Raw genomic sequence first — 14,811 nt, 5'->3', positions numbered from 1 at the left:
GAGGTCACCACCCTGCTGATTTTAAAAACTGCCTCCCATCATTTAAATTAAGCCCAACTGTCATTAAGCAGTGAAATGTATCAACCTTACCTTAGCAGCACAGCAGAATCAGACCGAAAAGCACCAACTGCTACATCTGGAGGATAAAAAACAACACAGATTAATGATCATCATTAGTCAAAGAGAATTATTTTCAGCCGTAAATACTTAACTACATATCACCTTTCGACTATATCAAAACACTATTTACAGAAAATTAATTAGAAGAGGTATGCTTACATCTTAAGATTCATTTCACATATGTCTGAATCTGCTCATTTACAATGACATTCATCCCTTTACAGTATAAATATAAACATTAGGATATAAACATAAGATATAAAGACAGCCTTGCTGAAACAAGATTCAATTTTTAGACTATAAACATTCACCCAGAAATCTCTTTTTAAATTACCAAAGAAACCCCTCTTTCTTTTCATCATTGTGTGTTTGACTTATTTTCATGAATGCTTTTAATTTTTTTCCGGAACAAGGAATAAAGTGTTAAGTAACTAACAGTTTAAAGCTCAGGAATTACTTGATTATTTCTGATCCATCCTTGAATTCAAAAGAGCTTTAAAAATGAAGGAAAAAACTCATTAGTAAATTAGAACTTTTCTCTACCAGTTTTATGTACTTCACAATAAAGCAGCATCCACAACAGAGTTCACTTCAATTTACAAAATATGGTAAATTTTATACTCACCTACATATCCATTATTATCTGCATCAATTTGTCCAGATATAGACTGTCCAAACATACTTAATGATTTGCTGATTTGACGCCCTTCAATTCTCTGAAAAATAGTAAAGTTGAGTGGGAAACAGGATTTGAATACGTAATATCCCAGAGAAACAATGATTTAGTTAAATAATGAGTCCTGGTACATGCCCTGGCACATTATTAACAAATGCATTGTAGTTAAGTCAAATACATGTGTCTAAGAGAAAGAGTAGTTTCCAGCTTGAAGTGGGAAGTTGACATCTATTTTGGGACAAGAAAAAAATCACTTTCTTTACTTTGTGAGCAAAGGGAAAATTATGTAGTAAAGATCTCCTAAAACAGTCCTGACACTCTCTCCCCAGTCTTTCTTCAGGCTCTGTGTTTATTTCCTTAAGCAACATGAGTAACCAAACAAATAAGAAGAAAATAAGACATCTATGATCACTTAGTGGAGCCTACTACTTAGGTTTATAATAACCACCTCATTTAGCCAGATTGCTTCCTAGTATTTGACAAGGACAAGTCAAGTCTGATATGTGCTTCCTATCCCATGTGTTTAATTTCATGTCCAGATACTGATTTATAAGTATCAGGGTTGTCCATTCTAAGAGAATCAGTATTCTTTACTAGACAAGTATATATCTTTCACGTTATACAGAGAACAATTTACCTATTTTTGCCTAATCAAAAATAACAGTATTAGCTAATGTTTCCCTAAGAGTACCTTTGGAAAAACTTCTCTTCTCCGCACGTGTATGTAGCTTTTTTCTATGCAATGAAATGCCCTGGTTTTTCAAAATGTGAAAGTAAAGTCAGAGTTAGATCAGGGAACTTTCTCATCTTACTCTCTGCACTAAAAGGAACACAGAGTATCACATGAGTCTTTGCTCTCCCTGTGCAATCTCCGTGGAACATGGGGCTTTAGCCATAGGGCAAGACACAGTTAATCAAATCCAAATGGCCTCATCTGGAATACTATGGGTATTACCTCAGAACATAAATTTGATGAAATGCAGAGAGAATGTCTTTAATAGGTTAAATACAAGCTAGAATGGAAGCGAACCAGAACTCTTATTTATGAAAAACAAAATGGTTTCAAAGAGTTATTAATGACCTTAAAAATGAGGCCATCTACTGTTATTATAAGAAAATGGTGAAAGAGTACTAAGTATTTGAAAGACCAAATTAAAAAAAGTAAGTCCACATTAACGCTGGAAGTTTTAAGAAGGATTTTATTACCAATGCTTCTTTTGAAAGTATTAATAGAATAGTATTATCCTACCTGTGAGAAGGCTGACGAGATCCCATCTGCTCGGCCATTGTAAATATAAATAGCACCTCGCAAGTCATCTTCCTGTGGAGCTCCAATAGCAACATCTATTCAAGAATTTAAATGACAGAAAATAAATTCTTAATGCAAAGAATGCAACTCTGAAAACTAACCTTCATGCTCTTTAATTAATATCACATAAGAAAACTCCTTATCAAAAAACACTTTTCTGGGCTTCCCTGGTGGTGCAGTGGTTGAGTGTCCGCCTGCCGAGGCAGGGGACGCGGGTTCGTGCCCCGGTCCGGGAAGATCCCACATGCCGTGGAGCGGCTAGGCCCGTGAGCCATGGCTGCTGAGCCTGCGCATCCGGAGCCTGTGCTCCGCAATGGGAGAGGCCACAACAGTGAGAGGCCCACGTGCCGCAAAAACAAAAAACAAAACAAAGACACTTTTCTCACTGGACAGAAAAAAATTATAAAATACTGTTACCGTCATAACAATGTAGTGGATTGTACAGGTAAGTCTGTGTGTGGAAGAAGCTTAGAGTCTTAGGGTCTTAGAGACAGGCTAACAGAATGGTTAAGGACACAGGTCCTACAGCCAGATGGCCAGGCCTGACCCCAGCACTGCCCTCGTGCCCAGCTGTGCTATGCTGGGCCCATTTCTTAACCTCTCTGTATCTCAGTTCCCTCACCTCAGCACAGGATTGTAAGAGAACTCATCCTCGGCATAGAAAGATGTAACTCATGTGAAGTGCTTAGAGCAGTGTGTAGCACATAGTAAGTTATTATCACTGTAAATACTATAACCACAAGAACCCTTATTTTGAGCTCTAGGTTTTACTTTATCTGCAAAATGACTTCTGAATTAATTCCTGTTCCAATGAAAGTAATTAAAGTATCTGTTAAGGGTATGTTTTCACATAAGAAAACCAAGAGAAAATAGAAACTACGAATAACGTGGTTGCTTAAGTGCTATAAATACAAAGTACATATTGAAAGTACTGAACTATTAAGAAGGTCCAGATCAATTTAATTCCAAGCAGAAGATACTGAAGTATATTCGGTCTTTGGCTAGCTTATATATAGATCCAAACTCTTACTTCCTAAGATGACACTTGGGTCTATTATATAATATCCTAAAGTTCTAGCTATCATTATAGAAATAAGGAGAATACATGTTAATAATAATGTTTTTCCATGCCTATGCAACACCATTGGGAAAAACATAGAGAATAAACAGAGATATCTGACAACTGTTTTTACTTTCCATTTGAACATTTACTACACTGTTAGTATAAACCATAACAATTATCATTAGTATGATCATAACAATCTTAACATCAGCTAGTATTTATATACTGTTTACAATGCAGGCATTGCGCTAGAGGCTTTACATACGTTATTCATGTTATTCTCACATAACCCACTGTAACTCGTGTAGCTCTCACAACAGCTCTATCAAATTCTTTTTGAGCCTCACTTTTTATAGATGAGGAAACTGAGGCACAGAATGTAACTCACTCAAGGTCACCGAGCCAGGATGTGGTAGAGTTGGGATTTAAACCCCGCAGTCTGGCTCCACAACCTTTGCTCTCGATCACCATGTTCTATAAAATCATCAACAATAAAGTTGTGACCAACATTCTCCGCTCTTAGCACATGTTCCTCTTCTGTGTGGAAGAAGTGCTCAATATATGATTTGATAATATATAAGCATTTCAGGAGCACATAAAATAATATAGTTTACAGCTGCAGAACTTTATTATGGTTCCGCTCAAAAAAATATTCAAACATATAGTCTAAAAGTCAGATGACAGGGCTCAACATAAAAAAACAAAAATATGTGGTCTTGCCAAAAGCATTTTATGGCTAAAATGCTATCATCTGTCTGTCTGGTCACACTGGTTGAATAGGTTTGTCTATTACCTATTTAACTTTCTCATACTTTTGATGAAATTTTTATGCTGGACTCTTGCCAAATTGATTGGTATATTCTTAGAAAATGGCTTGTTTTGCTTTCCTAAGGACACAGGAAATATATTCTAATTTTTCTCTTTTGAAGAATAAAAAAATGATGTCGTGAACGCCAAAATTACTGAGGTCTACTATGCAAAACACCACAAGGCTGTGCATAGTAAAAGAACATTAAGTCTGATTTGCATCTAAGACTGGAGAAGGAAGGAAAAAGAACAGGTGGGTTTTTCATCTCTTTTCTACACAATCCCACACACTCTGCCATGAACGTGAAGTAACTTCACTCATATCCCAGCAAAACAAACTAAGTTAGAAGATGGGGAAAAAGAATAGGGAATCACATAACGAAAAATTAAACATAGATGCCCTGCTGGCTCACCCAGGCAGACAGAGCGAGATGGTGGAATTAAAGACCTCAGTGAAGAGCTAGAACACACTGAGCCTACTTGCAAATCAGCATGGTCTTGGCTAATATCTAAAATGTAGAAAGCACATAGCCGTGGGCAAAGCAGAAATGCTATTCAGCCATAAAAAAGAAGGAAATCCTGTCATATGCAACAACCATCTGTGTATGTTCACATGAGAAATGAAAAATCATTCTCAAATATTTTAATACATTCAAAATAGTGAATACTCTTCCCTGGATGTGTCAATTAAAAGAGGATGTAGAAGGAATTATAAGTAAACAAAATAAGTATTTTACTAAATGATGATTTTGTTTTTAAAAGCAAGAATTTTACTATTTTATATAATATATATGAAATATCAAGGTGCAAAAACATGGTTTTTTTCACAGATATTTATTAGGTTGGGTCTAAATTTACCACTTATATAATGTTTATTTTTTCACGTCTTAATCTTATATTCCATTCGATTGTAAAACTATAAAAAGGAGTGCCACTATTTCCTTCATTTACATTCATTACGGCACATACTCTACACCTGGCATGGTACAACTGACAAAAAATAAGTGCTCAATAAATATCACAGAATTGCTGATTGCTTGTGAAATGTAACATCATAATAACATTTTTTAGATATTTTAACGTAAAATTTTATGTGTAATCATAACCATAGAAACATATATGTATACTTTTTCTCTCCTTTTGTTTTAAAAATAGTAAAATACATCCAGAAATGGTAATATTTGTATACCAAATTACACTATCTTACATTCAAGAGGGCTCACTGGAAGCATATATTCAATAACCAACTAGCTTGCTCCTTGTAGAATAACATTTTATACATTTAAAGTAGAATGAAGCATTTAGGCATAAGAAGATATTAAGAAAGTGAGAATTTACAGTACTCCCTCACTTATGTCCAGTATCCAAGTAAATTCTGACCTACTTCTACCATATACCAATTGCCAATGACCATATCTAGAAGACAATTCTGAGCCCTGAAAATATCGAATACTTATTTGCTGAACTTGAGGAATTATACACTCTCCCTTCAAACCCATTCATCATTTTAGGCACAGTTTTAATAGACTTAGTTACCGCTTAGAACTAGACTGAACAAAAAGCAAATTTTAAGAGGGAAGGCTGGTAGAGACAGATACTTCAACAGCAGGACTGATATCTAGGCAACAGTCACAGTTCTGATGAGACCATCTCTTCCATTATTGAAACGCACCCCTATCGAGTGGTAAATATCCACTGTCCTTGAGTCTGCCGGTTGCCCCCTTACCACCGCTCAGGACTCTCTCCTGGGATCCCCAAATCTTCCCACAACAGGGCAGCTGAACAAGGAAAGCCTGGCACAGCAAGGGGGCTTTCAGAGCCCGGCTCCAGCTCTGTGGCCAGCCTCTGTTGGGTTTTGTCAGTGTCTTTACTACACTGATAGTTAAATACTGTTATCCAGTGAGTCTATGATGCACATTTTTTTCCACATTTTCACATTCCTGAAATCAGGGTCCTTCTTAAAATAGAAAAAAAGTGAGTCGCGGTTTAAGAGGCACCATTTTTTCCGGGGCACATAAAATAATGACTTATAATAAAACAACTTATAATCAATGGTGCCTTAGAAGCAATGAAATAAGGTATGTTGCATATCATTCTTTATTAACAGTAGTAAGAAACGATCGCTGGCAACTGAGAAGGAATCAGGGATAACACTAAAGAAAAACAACTTAGCATACCAGTCTGCCTCCATTTTCTATAGAAAGACAAACAACATAAAACTCCAATTATATTCTTTTCCATGTGCCACTTTAAAAGTGGAAATCATGTACCAAATTGGATACTTTTAATTACCTTCAAAGCCATCATTATCAATGTCGCCAAGATTGACTATAGATTCCCCAAATCTTGCAGCATATTTGTCACTTCCAATGAGCTCTATTTCCATTTCGTTCATGACTGCTCCCTAGATAGAAAGGGGGAGAAAGGTGTCATTATAACACAACTTTACACATGATTTACTGTTGTAATTGGGTATGGATTTTTTCTTAATGCTTCAAACAGGTTGGACAAACTATAGCCTGAGCTTTAGTACACACATCTCAGTTCAATTCAATAAATATTTGTCAAGTATGTCAACACATATAATTAGAGCTCAGAGGACAAAAAAAAATTGTCAAACTCATGATCCCTAGCTTTGAAAATCCAATAAATCATTTTGATAATTCAATTTAGCAAATATTTAGTGAGTTCCTAGCAAAGGCAATGCACTGTGCAAAGACTGAACGGGTGAAAGGGGACAAGGCAGTGTGTGTATAAGACACTCCCTTTCCTGAAGAAGCCCCCAGTTACAGAAAAGGCATGGTCCAAGCATGTAAATGCCTTAGAAGTACAGACTGCTTCGCAATATTGACAAGCAAGGAGAGCATATCTAACTGTGAGAGCCAGCAGAGATTTCAAAAAAGGAGGTAGCGGTCAAGGTGGCTACTGAAGGATGGGCAAAGTTTTGATATACAGAGAAAATAATCAGCAAAACACAAATCGCAAAGAATTTGGCTATAATCAACTGTATGTACAATGAATGAGGCCGAAAAAAGTCAGACTGCAGTCTTATGGGGTGGGACTTTGAAGGCTGGGAGAAATTTACTCTCAATTTGTAAAACAAGACAGAGCCACTGAAGGTTTCTGAGTTGAGGAGTGACACGACTGAAGCTGGCCTAGGTGATCTTTTTCCAGCAGCACTGAAGCATGGATTGGTCAACTGTTGTCTCTGAAGTTGGAAGATGAGTTATTACAGTTAGACACTCAATAATGTTTCAACAGGAGCTGTTGCAGTAACAGCTGCCAGACCTCTTTCCAAACTCTGATCACGTCACTCCCTTGTATTAAAAACAAAACCAAACCCCATGCACTACTCATCATAGATCCTTCCCTCTTCTCAAACAAGTCTGTTCATTTCCATAGCACACACGTTCTTCCCCTTGTGAAGTGCCCTTCGCCTTTTATTTTCCAACTAAAAAAGTCCTATACTTGTTTTGCTCCTAGAGAAATGCCTAATGTAAAGAGCAGAAAGCAGAAGAGGCGAGGACGAGAAGGTGCAGACCTAAAACAACACAAAGGCACTGAAGTTCCAGGGGAAGAGCTTCAAGAAGTGGTGATCACTATTCTTCAAGTATTCTCCAGGCACAGAATGGTGACCAAGAGTTCACTGGGGACCCCTGAGAGCTATTTTAGCAGAAGTAGGTGGAAGCCAGATTCATTCAAGTATCACTCTTTCTTGAGTTCATGCAGAAACAATTACTGAGCACCAACTTGTCCAGGACTCTTTCAAGCCCTGAGGAAACAGTAGTAAATAAAACAGATGATTTCTCTCCACACGGTGTCTACACTCCAACGGAAGAACCGATAAACAACAGCAAACCAAACCAATAAACAGATAATATAATGTCAGGTAGTGGTTAGTGTCTTTTTAAAGTTAAGAAACAGGAAGTTGGAAGGCAACAAAAGAAGAATAACTTATGCAAGAGGTTTTAAAAGCTGAAATCAATTATAAAATTAACCCCAGTATTCAACAGCGATGCCCTCTCTTGAGGGATGTAGAAGTGAGGGGCGAACAAGAGGATAGTCGAATGGGTAGATCTCCTCCCTTGCCCTCTAAGCAAAGGCAATTCACTTTTATCTGTTTTTCATATTGGGATTGCTTGAGATTTCAGTGGGAAAAACGTTTCTATTATTGCCTTACTTTAGGTATATATGCTACTGTTTAAACTGTTCTCAAAAACTTTAGTTTAAAGAGAAAGAAAAGTATGCAGCTAGCATAAGGAAGACCATTTATGGATAGGAAAATGTGAAATATCTATATAAGAGAGTAATGTCTGATTTCACTACTAATGAGATATGAGAGACCACTTCATAGATGATACGCTTTTACTATTAAAATTAAGGTTTAAACAGTCGAGGAAATCCCAGCACGAGAATAACTTTCCTGCTCTATATTTGGAACATTAAGAATCTCCCAGCTTTGTAAGACTGAGTATTTTCTCTCTTAAATTGTAAAGAGTTTAGCCTGGTGCTAAATACTTACTAAATGCTCTGAAACAACTGATTTAAAAAAATACCTTCTGGAAACAGATTTTACTTTGTTAAATCCTAAATGAAAATGCTGTGACTTAAGAAATGAACCAATTTTCTCACAAACCTGTTCTTGCTCTTAAATCAAAGAAACAGGCCAAGAAGACCCCACTAAGGCCCTATCAATTATTTCTTTTGATTTGATGCCAGGAAGATAGACTGTCAAGATAAGGCCAGCAGAACTCTTTAAATTGAATTGTCAAGTGGTCAGTTTCTATTCCAAAACACCCCCCAGAATTGAAAAACTCAACCATAAGCAAGTAAACACCTATTTCTACAACTACTGTATCTACTTTGGAATAAACTATGGCAATTTTACATTCTTATCAGGAATATAATCTATATAAATTGTGCAAATTAACATCTTATCAAAACATATCTTGTTTCCAATTGTTTTCAAATCAAGAAATTAAAAACATTTCATACTTTATCTTCTACTTCTAGTAGTGTTTTTGTTTTGTTTTGTTTTGTTTTTTTTGCAGCACGCAGGCCTCTCACCGTTGTGGCCTCTCCCGTTGCGGAGCACAGGCTCCCGACGTGCAGGCTCAGCGGCCATGGCTCACGGGCCTAGCCGCTCCGCGGCATGTGGGATCCTCCCGGACCGGGGCATGAACCCGTGTCCCCTGCATCGGCAGGCAGACTCTCAACCACTGCGCCACCAGGGAAGCCCTCTAGTAGTGTTTTATAATTACCAAATTACATAGGGACATTCACCATCAAACCAATAGGACATTCCCAGTTTTAGGGCTGTATAAAAATCATTCTTTCAAATTAGAGTTGCACCATAATAAAACTGGAAGAAACTTCAACTACTTCAGTGAACACATACAAGCTGTGCATAGGGAAACTCCAGACAACTGATCTCATACTTTCAAGATATCAAAATGGGACAGTAGGGCTTCCCCGGTGGCACAATGGTTGAGAATCCGCCTGCCAATGCAGGGGAAACAGGTTCGATCCCTAGTCCAGGAAGATCCCATATGCCGCGGAGCAACTAAGCTTGTGTGCCACAACTACTGAGCCTGTGCTCTAGAGCCCGTGAGCCACAACTACTGAGCCCGTGTGCTGCAACTACTGAAGCCTGCACGCCTAGAGCCCGTGCTCCACAATGAGAGAAGCCACTGCAATGAGAAGCCCGCACACCTCAACGAAGAGTAGGCCCCACTCGCCACAACTAGAGAAAGCCCACGTGCAGCAACGAAGACCCAACACAGCCAAAAATAAATAAATAAAATTTTAAAAAAAATGGGACAGTGGCCCATTCATCATCATATTCCATTTCATTTCTAAAGCATCAGTACAATACCACAATTTTTACTTTCATCAGTAAAATAAGCCTAAAAATCTATAGTCTCAGAACTTTGGAATAAGAAAAGCATCAGTTTCAATCAAAATCCCACACATGGCTTCCAAATTGCAGCCAATCAGACTTACAGTGCCAGAGTTGATGTATACAAACACTCTTCCTTCCTCCCTGATGGTGCTCTGCACGGGAGCTCCCACAAGTAGGTCTGAGAAGCCATCTGCGTTGAGGTCCACCGCACAGATAGAAGCTCCGAAATAAGACCCAAGCTGCTCCAAGGCAAACCAGATCCAGTCATTGAGAAAAAAGCAGAATTACTCACCAAAGCCCTCAGTGATACCGAAGGTAGAGACATATTACCTTTTTACCTTTCATTTCATGTAAGATATTTAGTTCTTTTGCATCAATGCTGAATATGTATGCCTGCAATGGGGAAAAGAATTCGGAAAGGTCAGACTGCTATCACATTAAAAATGTTTCAGTCAATGAAAACATTAATTTTCATAACTTGTAATTGCTCAAATATATTTCTGAAAAATCATTTTCAGAGTGATACAAAAGGTTTAGGGAACCAAGTTCACATTAAGATGCCTTCCTTGAAAAACTACCTTCTCAGGAACAATCTTACTGTTTCCTTAGAGAGCACAGAAAATACATATAGTTGCTTCGCTTCCTTGTACAGCAGAAACTAACACAACATTGTAAAGCAATTATACTCCAATTAAAAGAAAAAAAAAGAAAATGTTGTTTGTCTCAATCCTCAAAGTCATGTTCATGCAGCAATGTAACAAAAACTAGAACGAGAAATAGCATTTTGTTCTTTCTGGTCCTACCACAATTGTACCAGGAATGTAGCTGCCTTGATTTGCCTTCAGCTATAAACTTATTAACCAATAAATGTATTCCTTGGACATCTTGAGACAATTCTATCTCAGAAACAATTACTCATAGGAAAGAAGAGCCTCATTTGATTTATGTAGTCTTCCTGAAAGCTTTCCTGCTCAATTGTATCTAAAAGCCATACGACTTTCGCCCGTTTTCCCCACTAAATGCAGCACACTAAATTTCGCCCACTAAATGCAGCACACTTCTCATCATTTCCAGCTTCATTGCTTAGAATTTTTGCAGTTCCTCCTGTAATATCTCATTCTCTCATGCAATCCATATGAACCTTTTAGAAGAAATAAATATAAAAATGTAACTCTTACTTTACCAATCTGTTCATGTTGAGGGGCTCCTCCAACTACCTCGGTAGTGTGCCGACTCCGAAAATGACCGGCTCCAACCGAGTATCCTTCAAGAAAATGGAGACAAGTATGAGAATCATCATTCGCAATGGGTACAATTCATTATCATAAATCCACTTATAGAATGGATCATAAATCCATTCATAATTAAATGAGACTGAATTCAAAATGACGACAGTAAATAGAGTTTTAAGAATATTTAGAATAGCAATACTCAAAATTGGTTTTTATATGCTTTAAGCAATTATTAATCTGTGTGTTAATATGGCTTATATGTTTAAGTCTTAGAAACTGAAGATAGCACCTTTACATGTGGTCTGTTAGTCTCTGTATATTAGGACATGGTAGTTTCTACTATTACAACAGAAATATTTTAACGTATATAAAATATAACATTTTGAACTTTAAGTAAAAAAAAAAGTCTTCTTAAACTTCAACTTTTCTTGCCCTGAAACCTTCCGATTGTGATAAAACTGTATGATTACACAAAAGGTAAAATATTCTTATTTTATTATGTGATAAAAGGCATAATACTAAGTTACATTTTTAACATAATGGTTCAAGATATCCTTCAACCGTAAACAAGTAAATGCTGAACTGTAACTGAATTCCCTCCATTTTAAAATAAATTCCTTCTGTATGAATGGGGGGGGAGGTTCACTTCAAATGTGAACAGCCTATATTCAGAAATAATTACAATAGGAATGATAAAAATAGTTATGCTCTGGGAAATATTCTAAGAACTTATGAGGCAAAGGTCAATGGGCCATTTTTAGACCCATATTCTTCATAATGTTACCCATTGTCTAGAATGCTGTCTGCAGTCCCACTGACTTTCAGCTGGTCCTTGAAGAAACTATACTTACTCATCCATTCATGATTAAATGAGTTGTTTCATGTAGAGTGCTTACAAAAGTTCCTAGGAGATGACAGGCACCCAATAGATGCTATCTTTATAATAACAAGTTGACTGCATAAAGATAAGCTTATAAGTGATTTACTGCAAAAGAGGAAGCTAAACCAGGAGTTCCAATCTAAGAATTATATATTGATGATAATAGTTACATACATAAAATATTAAGTTAACTGAAGTTTCAGAGACTATATCCTTAAAAAGGGAGTTTCTGAAATGGCTTTTTAATTACTACTGGCCATTTTGATCTTTTTTTTTTTTTTTTTTTTTTTTTTTGCGGTATGCCGGCCTCTCACTGTTGTGGCCTCTCCCGTTGCGGAGCACAGGCTCTGGATGCGCAGGCTCAGCGGCCATGGCTCACGGGCCCAGCCGCTCCATGGCATCCGGACCAGGGCACGAACCCGTGTCCCCTGCATCGGCAGGCGGACTCTCAACCACTGCGCCACCAGGGAAGCCCCATTTTGATCTTTTGAAGATACAACTTCCCTTATTTATAATTACTAGTATCTGTAAGGCAGAGATAATTCGAGTTTGTCCATTTTTATAGTACCTAAATAACTTCCGAATTTCACTTGATTGTGTCTGTCTAAAAAAGCTTTGTATTTATTTGTAGTTATATTGTAGACGAAAAGAGAGCCGGTCCAATATGATGATCCTGGAGCTCCCATCACAATTAAGTCCTGTAAGAAAAAAAAAATTATCATCATTTAAAAGTTTAATCTCACCACCCAAAACCTCCTCCAGATACACACTTTAAGAGTGACAAAAATACATGTTTATAAATTTCTGAAATGTAAGCATTTTATGAGTTTAAAAACACATCAAAAAAGCCAGAGAAGCTAGCTAATGAATTTTCACCTAAAATGAGAATTTCAGAGAAGAAACGCTGAAACTCTCATTTCATGCTCATCAGCGGACTTTAAAATCAAAGGTAGAATCACTGAACACTAGAGTAAGCTTTGGGGAGAAAGGCAATGTGGTTTTCTACTAAAGTAAACCCTATCTATCTGGGTAACTCATTAGTGCTCATTACACAGATAATTGTGTGTTGCCAAAGAGTAAAAAATGGACTTAATTTATTTCAATTTGCAAAAAGCTAATGAATAGGTTCCTTAATAATGTTAGCTTGGAAAAAAAACAACTCAAATGAAATTGGGGCATACTTGATGATAAGCGTAGGAATTTAGAAGAAAGGAAAGAGCAGACACTTGTCTGGTGAAATATGAAAACTTTTCAGCAGTTAAAGCTATGTAACATTTCTAAATTTCCTAAACAATCCAAACTTTGGAAAAAAAAGGTCAATTTAAATAGAAAGAAAGCAAGCATTATTATTTTCCCATACTAGGCAATATTTAAGGAAATTGTTAACCCCAGGCGTGATACAACCTGTCTACAAAGATTTAGAAAACATTCATAACGTCATAATGGGTTGTTGAGAGAAACTGGGAGATTTAGGAGTTGAGTACAATTGTGATCTTTCACTGTGTATGTGATAGTGTTAGAAAAAGAATAATAGAGTTTGGGACCATATCTCATTTAAGAGGATATTATTAAGTTCTTAAATCTCCCAGTTCTCACACTTCTAATGAAAAGTGTTAACTCATACGCTTCCTCCCCCCAGCAATTTAATAACTAAATATAACACACCTAGATATTTTCAATGCTTAAATTAACAAATAACTACAGCTACTTTTGATTTCTATTAAATTCTTCATAAAAGTAACCTTCTTTAGTATAGACTTTTAGTTGGTCTTGCGTGACACAGCCATCTAAATATTAATATTTGATCAATACGTATGTCGAATATTGAGTGGTGAAAATTAAGTTGTATTACACTCAAATTTAAGAGACATATTATTTGAGTATTCTACAATTTTTCTTCAAAGCATAATATCAATCTTCTAAGTCAAATTAAAATTCTATATGTAAACATCCATAGCAGCTATTTTGGCACAATTACCTCTGTGTAAAAACTAGATATTCCAGCTTGACATGATGCAAAATTTTCTCCAAATTTTCTCACATAATCTAAAATAAAGTAGAAAAACAATTCATGATTTCATTTTAAAACAGACAAAATCTGCATAATTTTATTTATAAATCCTTATAAGTATACCTTTTAAGAGCTCTTTTACAGTATTATTTTTAAAAAAATAGTAAGTGGTAAAATTTAAGGTCACAAATATCTTCCACGTTGATCTTCAAAATATTCTTGTGAAATAGCACTAGAAAAATCTACCCAGCCTCTTTTCCATGGGAAGAACATGCGGCATACACTCAAAAAGTTGTCAGGTGAGTATCTAAGACAGAGGTAGGATTTGTGGCTTCCAGTTCAGCTTTCCATTTAAAATAGGCTTCCTAGATTTTTGCCTGGCTGAAAATAACAGAGTCAAGATCTGCATGGAGATGGAGGGTCTCTTCTTACAAAGCCCCCATGAATGGTTGCTTTGTGAAACTTACTAGGGGCACAAAACTTGCTTTACCTGAAGAACTGACATGAGTAAACCTCTATGAAGATACAGGACCACATCTTCATTTTGGCTTTGCTAACCAGAAATGTTAAATAAATTGCTGTCATTTATAATGACCACTCCCTGTCATGCTTTTTCATTCCTTTTTATATCTTCTCTGGTCCTATATATATTTTTTGATTTAAAAAATATTACCATAATTTTAGGTGTCTTAGGTTTCTGCCATCATGTTTTGTTTTTTCATAGAATGTGGCTAGGTATATATTTATACATATATTTATTTACATATATATTCATACATACATATGTGTGTGTGTGTGTGTGTGTATATAT

General features: G+C 36.5%; 1 protein-coding gene across 11 annotated transcripts in view; it reads right to left on the bottom strand.

The window, feature by feature from the left end:
- ITGA4 (integrin subunit alpha 4) overlaps positions 1 to 14,811 on the bottom strand; it is a 463,364-nt gene that overhangs the window by 46,113 nt on the left and 402,440 nt on the right. For 9 of the 11 annotated variants that reach the window (XM_079924117.1, XM_079924118.1, XM_079924112.1 and 6 more), the window contains 9 exons: positions 13,968 to 14,035; positions 12,558 to 12,687; positions 11,056 to 11,141; positions 10,208 to 10,270; positions 9,979 to 10,116; positions 6,268 to 6,379; positions 2,046 to 2,140; positions 746 to 836; positions 91 to 136 (listed from right to left, as the gene is read on the bottom strand). In XM_079924117.1, the coding sequence (XP_079780243.1) occupies positions 91 to 136; positions 746 to 836; positions 2,046 to 2,140; positions 6,268 to 6,379; positions 9,979 to 10,116; positions 10,208 to 10,270; positions 11,056 to 11,141; positions 12,558 to 12,687; positions 13,968 to 14,035 (829 nt within the window). Of the gene's footprint in view, positions 1 to 90; positions 137 to 745; positions 837 to 2,045; positions 2,141 to 6,267; positions 6,380 to 9,692; positions 10,117 to 10,207; positions 10,271 to 11,055; positions 11,142 to 12,557; positions 12,688 to 13,967; positions 14,036 to 14,811 lie in introns of those variants that run through there. The other 2 variants (XR_013828687.1, XM_079924111.1) reach the window with 2 other exon arrangements.

Source organism: Stenella coeruleoalba (genome assembly GCF_951394435.1).
Source record: "Stenella coeruleoalba genome assembly, chromosome: 6".
In the NCBI taxonomy this organism is placed as follows: domain Eukaryota; kingdom Metazoa; phylum Chordata; class Mammalia; order Artiodactyla; family Delphinidae; genus Stenella; species Stenella coeruleoalba.
This window is presented reverse-complemented; position numbering and strand designations above follow the sequence as displayed.